The sequence below is a fragment of the Oryctolagus cuniculus genome, chromosome X (genome assembly GCF_051225735.1).
Source record: "Oryctolagus cuniculus isolate XC-2025 breed Fujian yellow rabbit chromosome X, ASM5122573v1, whole genome shotgun sequence".
Lineage (NCBI taxonomy): Eukaryota > Metazoa > Chordata > Mammalia > Lagomorpha > Leporidae > Oryctolagus > Oryctolagus cuniculus.
This window is the reverse complement of record NC_142888.1, coordinates 102,732,571-102,740,003: the sequence shown is the minus strand read 5'-3', so window position 1 is coordinate 102,740,003 and position 7,433 is coordinate 102,732,571. Positions and strand designations below refer to the sequence as shown.

At 46.9% G+C, this 7,433-nt stretch overlaps 1 protein-coding gene across 1 annotated transcript; it reads right to left on the bottom strand.

Annotated features, from left to right (window-relative positions):
- Positions 1-3,107: 3,107 nt before the first annotated feature.
- TEX13C (TEX13 family member C) lies at positions 3,108-5,698 on the bottom strand. The gene has a single exon (XM_089323948.1). The coding sequence runs from the start codon at positions 5,433-5,435 to the stop codon at positions 3,108-3,110; it is 2,328 nt and encodes a 775-aa protein (XP_089180074.1). The 5' UTR covers positions 5,436-5,698.
- Between the last annotated feature and the right edge of the window lie 1,735 nt (positions 5,699-7,433).

Below are 7,433 nucleotides of genomic sequence, written 5' to 3'. Positions count from 1 at the left end.
CAAAGTGCCTGAGTTTGAGTCCTGGCCCACTCCCAATTCCAGCTTCTTGCTAATATGTACCCTGGTAAGCAACATATGATGGTTGAAGTATTTGGATCCCTTCTACCCATGTGGGAGGTGCAGATTGAGTTCGTGGCACCTAGTTTTAGCCTGGCTCAGCCTGGGCTGTTAAAGGCATTTGAGGAGTAAACCAGCAGATGGAACATGTGTGTGTGTGTGTGTGTGTGTGTGTGTTTTAAAGGTTTATTTTATTCACTTACTTGAAAGGCAGGGTTACAGAAAGAGAGGAAGAGGGAGAAATCTTCCACCTGCTGGCTAACTCCCCAAATGGCTACAATGGACTGAGATTGGCTGCAGTGGCCAGGACTGGGCCAGAGTAAAGCCAGAAGCCTGGATCCTCTTCTGGGTCTTCCACGTGGGTGCAGGGGCCCAAGGTCTTGGGCCATCTTCTGCTGTTTTCCCAGGGGCATTAAAAAGGAGTTGTATTGGTACAGCCGGGACTCCAACTGGAGCCCATATGTGGTGCAGGCATTGCAAGCGGCGGCTTTACCCTGCAGTACTAGAATGCTGGCCCCTTGTGTGTGTCTTTCAAAAATCAATAGAGAAATTTCTGGTATGAATGGATTGCTTTTGTTATTCCCCCTCATCCCACCACACTAATTTCAAGAAGGTATCCAGATCTTTGCCACCCCTTATCTCAGGGAACATTTATGCTGCCAGCCTGCATTTGGTTTTCTATAATCCTGAACATATTGACAGAATAATGCTGAGAAATGAATCACTTAGAGAACAAAAACAAAGTAAGCAGATCCTTGCTCATGATACCTAAGCACTACATACCCCATGAGAAGACTCCAGAGAGAAGAAAGGGCCTCAGAAGGGAATGCCTACATGGTGTATGTAAAGAGATTGGTATCAGGGATTTCAGCATTGGCAAGCATTCCCATTCCCCACCGATCTTGGAATAGCAGACATGCCCACCTTCCTTCAAGGTACTATGCAGATGTGGAGAGTGAGAGCAGCAGGGACAATTATGGTGAATTAAAGGTCTCATGTACACTCCCCCAATTCTTGGGTAACTCAAAGGAAGAGAAGAGCCCTTGAGGAGTGACTGAGAATGAGCCTTCTTTCTCAGTGGGATGGGAAAAGGATTTAAGCTACCACCTCTGAGCAAAACTGCCCAGAGACACACATAACACGTAAGACACTGTAGGCAAGTGCACACTCTTTATTACTAGTTTGAGTCAGAAAATCCCTGGCAAAGGTCGATCTCCTTGAGGTAGGCTGAATTTCTTGGGGAAACTCCAGGACATGTTTTGTTCAGACTAAATAAGTATCTAAAAGCCTCACCCTCTGGGATCTCTCTTGCCTTGTAGAAGCTGGCCTTGGGGAGCAGAAAGCCTGTAGAGGACATAGCCCAGGGGCATTGTCAAGAGTGTTCCTCCTTTTCAAACCAGTCTAGTTCTATTTTTAAGCCAATCAGTCCTCCCAAGAGAAGTACCATCCATAGCCTGGTAACTTCAATGTCTGCGCTTGATTGCTGTTGACTGGAAAGGGACTAGGGATGGGGCTTAGCTTCAAGCTAAGGCCAGAGTATGCAGACAACACTCCTCCAAGCACTGTCTTTCTTTAAGGCAACCAGTGGTCTTTTTAGGCAGCCTGACTGAATACCAGAAAAACAGCTGGCCCTCTCAGGGGAATAAATCAGCAGAGGATCAGAAAAGTTCTGCTTCCATATTCATGAGGTCTTTTTCCTGATTTCTGCTGCTGCTCATCTATCTCACTTGGGACCAAATGGGATGAATAGCTTGGTCACGCAAGTTCTTCTGAGTTGCCCCCAGAACTGCAAAAATGGACCTGGATGTCATTTTAATTTTTTTCAAAAAAAAAAAAAAAGGAATCTGCCAAAATAGATCTGGATGTTATTTCAACTGGTTTCGCCAAAAATAGATTTGAATGTTATTTCAATTTCAATTTGTTTTACCCCAAAATAGATCTGAGTGTTATTTCAAATGGTTTTTCCCAAGGCCACATTACAAGCAAGGCAAATAAGACATCCATGATGAAATTGTGTCCCAAATTATGCTCTCTCCTATCATCTAACCAGATTCACTAAAATTGATTATGATGTGTGCACCAAATAATAACATATAAGTCTAGCTTCTAACACAAAGTAGACTCTAGCTATCTTTAAAGAATTAAATAAATTCATTTGAATTTGCTATCACCTATGCAATTTAACACTACAACCCCAACAATGCTTTCAAGTTCATTTCTTGTTCCAATGGAGAAATAAAATTCTAATAAAACCTATCTTGCTCTACCTTTTCTCCCTAATGAGTGATAACATATCTCTTCTCTCACTTTTCTGGAATATTTTCACTCCTTGAGGTCTCACTGAAGTGTGGGTCCATCAGAATCAAGGTCTTGTTTCTTTGGCTTTTGGAGAACTTCTAATAGGACAGGTTCAGTTTCTTCGGCAACAAGAAGTTTGATGGGGCTGAGAATCAAAAACAGGAACTCACCTATGAAATTCAAAACAAAAAGATACAAACATGAGAATCACAGCAGTTTCCAAAGGAACAAGAGCATTTTTCAAGGAAAAGTGATGTTCCTAAAATTTAATATAGCTTGTAACTCTAAACTAACATGGCTGCTCCCAGCCAAATACTTACACATGGCAATTCCAGGAAAAAGAGGTAAAGAGGAATTCAGAAAGAAATGAAAAATTTTTAAAAAATGGCTTCATGATTTCAGCTTTGCCATGGTGACAGCCAGTCAGTATCAGCCAGCCAGAATGCATCACCTGCAAAACTTAACTGCAATTATGAGAAATCCACCACTTAATGACACTATGACAGTCAAAAGCAGCCCACTTTGTTAAAAAAATAAATAAATAAAAATACATATTTGCATGCATTTGTGTGTATATGTACCCACAAGGGAAAAAACATGGTCAATCCAGGTAATATAGGATGATGGACTATTTTATTTAATTTTCTCTGTGATAATTTTGCTTTCAAATTTTCTTTGAAGTTACTAAGATAGTTTTTATTTTAGGAATTTTTTTTTCTCTTAGGAATGTTTTCATTCTTACCTTTCTGAAATTAGTGAGTTTTCCCTGGGTCAACACCTCCACTTTTAATTGGCACATAGATTTTCTTGCATCTATAGCAGGATGCACGCCATGAAAAATTACTAGATTTACACCAAGGACAGTCCCAATTCATTGGATTACAGCCTGGGGCAGCCTTCTGTTGGAATTCTGAGGCTTTTTTCCCTTTTGGTTGCTTAGCTTTCTGAGATGGAACCTGCTGTTTCTTTAAGCATTTCTTCACACTACTGTTCTTGCTGTCACTAAGAGGGGTTGCCAGGGGTTTCTCTGGACGTTCCTCCTTGCTATGATTACTGTTGTGCCCGAAGGAGACCTTCCCATAGGGCACCACTGTATCTTCTTTTTGGTCAAAGTTTCTGCTGAGTCCCAGGGAGACTGGATATTTCTTCAGGTCGTGGCTGCTACTCTGTCCCAGAGGGGCCGTCCCCTGGGGCATCACAGCAACTTTCTTTTGGTTCAGGCTGCTGTTCTCTTTCACAGGACCCATTCCATTGAGCATCGCTGAATCTTTGATCTGGCCAAGGCTGCTGCTCGGTCCCAAGGTGGCAATGCTATTGGGCTTCAATGTATCTTTCTTTTGGCAATAGCTGCTGCTCTCTCCCAGGGGGGCCTTTGCCTGGGGCATCAGTGGATCTTTCTTTGGGCCCTGACTGCTGTTCTGTCTCAGTGGGGCTGTCTCTTGGAGCACTGCTGGATTTTTCTTTTCATCATGGTTCCTTCTATGCCCCAGGGGGGTGCTTTCATTGGGCACCACTGGAACTTTCTTCTGGGTGTGGCTACTGCTCTGTGCCACAGTGGACATCCCCTGGGGTGTCACTGGATCTCTCTTCTGGGCAAGATGGCTGCTGGGCTCCAGGGGGGCCATCTTATTTGGCATTACTGGATTTACTGGATCATTCACCTGGCCAGGGCTGCTGCTCTGTCCCAGGGGGACCATTCCCTGGGACATCACTGGATCTTTCTTTTGGTTGTTGTTGCTGCTCAGTCCTTCTGGGGCTGTCTCCTGAGGCATCACTAAATCTTTCTTCTGATCACGGCTACTCTGTACCAAGGTGGCCACCCTCTGAGGCATCATCGGATCTTTTTTCTGGTCAAGGCTGCTATTCTGTCCCAGGGGCTCCACCTCCTGGGGAATTACTGGATCGTTTTTCTGGTCTGGGTTGCTACTCTGTCCTATGGGAGTCACTCCCTGGGGCATCCCTGGTTCTTTCTTTGGGTCATGGCTGCCACTTTGTCCCAAAGGGACCAACCCCTGGGACATCATTATAACTTCCTTTTTTTCCGGGATGCTGTTGTGTCCCAAGGGAGCTGTACCATGGGGACACCCGGGTTCTTCCCCTTGGCAGTTGCTTCTAGTGTCCGCCAGATAACTTCCCTCCTGGAGGTTTTCAGGATATTTAAACCAGCCATTGCAATTCGGGTCACACAAATGGGCCATTGCCTCTTGGGATCCCACTGTAGCCCACACACCAGCTGGGATCATTTCAGGATGGAACTGGGAAGCACTTTCTGCCAGTGCAGTTGATGTCCCTGTTGCTGATGATCCTACCGCTTCTGACTCCATTAGTACTGCAGGTGGTGCTACAGGTGTTGCATATGGGAATCCCACTGGCAATGGTGCATGGCATGGGTACGGATATGTCACTGATACTGGCAGAGGGGGTTGCATCGCCGGAACCCAGGGACCTGGTGTTGGCATGTAGAGTAAAGTTCCTGGGACTGGCATTTGGGCCTCCAAATGTGGCACGCCTTGTGCCCCCAAGGCCACCTCTCTTTGCTCTTCACCCAGGGGCCATGCTATAGCAGCAAGCTGGTTAACTCTTGGACCTTGGACAACCTCCTGGGGCAGCTGGCAAGCCTGTGAAGACTTTTCAGCCTGCAGCAGCCTCCAGCGCATAAGGTCCCGCTCATCTGTCGCCTGCTGCAGGGCAGCCTGTGTGTACCGTAGCTGTGCAGTTACACCCTCGCGCTCCTCACGCAGCCGCTGTAGCTCGGAGGCTAGAGCCAAAGATGCCGCTTCGCGCTCCTCTACCTGCTCCAGCAGCTGATGGAGGCTAATAGCCTGCTGCTCCCTCTGCCTCGCGGCAGCTCTCACACCCAAAGCCAGCGCACTCCAGGCACAGGCCCTCTTGAGGGCACGCGGTACCTGCGGGTCGACCACGACTGCCTGAAGCCGGTCCTCCACCTCATTCCAGGATCGGGAGCGGAAGGCCACGTAGAATTCCGGCCCGCCGCCATTCATGAGGACTTCATCGTTGATAAAACGGATCACCTCGTTGTGGCGGAAACCACTGGCGTGATCCCCGAAGTCCACAGCCATGGCCGCCGCGGGCCAGTCAGGCAACCGCCCTCCGGAATGCCGTCGTGGCACTTCCGGTACCAGTGGCAGCTGCCACCGGCCCGCCCCTCACCTCCCAAGTCAGCCCAGTCTCAGTCCTTGCCCATTTCCGGCGAAACACTTGGCATCTTTCTCTCGCCTTCCCCTCTGGTCGTCACTCAGCGAGAGACTGATCCCTCACAACACCAACCGCAGGCCAGTGACGAGATAATACGTCACAGAGAAAAGCGCTGAGTCGCGCACGCAAGGCCTTCTGGGACAGCCTCACATGCCACAGCGCCACCTACAGGGGAGGCAGAGTTGGTGCCAGTGCTGGAGGCTGCAGTGAGCCTGAGAAGGAGGCGGGGAGCAGATTTTTTGGAGATCTGGGAAGGATGGGACTTTCAACCACACACACACAACACTCCTGGTTGGCTAGGAAGAGTGGGTTAGAGGAAACTGAAGAGTTAATGGACAAGTGGGTGAGGATGGGGCAGGGGATGGGGACAGGGGGAGTGATGGGTTGCAGTTAGGTGGAGGAGAATAGGCTGTTCAGAGACATGAACAGAATGAAAGCTGGGAAAATTAGCAAAACCCAGGACTGGAGAAGAGAAGCAGGGCAACCTTGAGACAAAGGTGTGAGATAGAAGGCTGGGCTTACAGAGCTGCTGTGGGGAAGACTCTAAGGTGGAAGTAGAACTCAGGTTCAGTTGTGTTTCCTGCACACAAGTGAACTTAGAACCTAGCAGTTGTGGAAAATTACAAGGCCCAAACCTCAGGTAAAGGCTGGCAAGGGACCCTAGAAAGAGCATCACTGAATTAGCTGAGTAGATAAAGAGGAAAGGAAAATTAGACCACGAAAGCATTCTTGGAATATGGGAGCTATCAAGGACAGGAAGCCACAGATGCATGCATGACTTAATTCAGAGAAAAGAAGGAAAAGACCTTTCAGAACTCAGCATTCTAGACTGAAGCACTCTGGTGGATGAGATGATAATGTACATATGTGAGGTAGAATTGAATCCTAAGGGCTGGTGTTGTGATGCAGCCAGTTAAGCCACTGCCTGCAACCGCAGCATCCCATATGAGCACTGGTTGGATTCCCAGCTGCTCTACTTCTTATCTAGCTCCCTGCAAATGTGCCTAGGAAAACACCAGACAATGATCCAAGTACTTGGGCCCCTGCCACCCATGTGGGGGATCTGGAAGGAGTTTCAGGCTCCTGGTTGTGGCCATTTGGGGAGTGAATCAGCAGATAGAAGTTTCTCTCTCTCTCTCTCTCTCTCTCTCTCTCTTCCTTTCTCCCTCTCCCTCTGTCTCTCCTGTCTCTGTAACTCTGCCTGTCAAATAAAATAAATAAATGTTTACCAAAAAGGACACCACAAGGCTTGTGAAAGGGTTTTGAATTATATAGTGGAGTAAGGCTACCGCTCCTTCTCATAGTTCCCAGTAGCCATCCTGTCTTCAAGACTCCAGCATAGTTCCTGTCTCACTCGCACAGGAATAGTTTTTCTCAACTTTAAAACTAAGTCTGTCATCCATTATCTGGATCCTAGACTCTCCCATATCCTCAGGGAGTTCAGAAAAATTCATTCTCTCTCCACTGTCTTGTTAACCTTTTCATTGTTGGTTCCTTCTACATCATGATATGAGCATGTTCATGTGTTTTCCAGCTGTGTAATGTTCTTTACATTTCTGATATCTTAACTTACACCCATAAAACCACAGAAAATATTCTAAGGGCACAGACCAGTAATACAAGTTTCTTTTAATTTGTCTTTTCTTTAGCCTTTGAGTCTTGACCATGTCCTTTTTGAAATACAATCATCCATTTTTTTTTTCTGCAACACCAGGTTTCATTGATTTTCTTATTGTCTCTCTAGCTGCTGCTTCTTAGTTTCCTTTTACTGAATGCTGTGCTTCCATTTTACCCCTTAAATACTGGAGCGACCCTGAGTTTTGTTCTCAGACCACTCGGACCTCAGACACTCTCCTTCATTC

Bases quoted from the DNA above. Each gene is read 5' to 3' on its own strand.
- TEX13C (XM_089323948.1), bottom strand. From the start codon at position 5,435: ATGGCTGTGGACTTCGGGGATCACGCCAGTGGTTTCCGCCACAACGAG.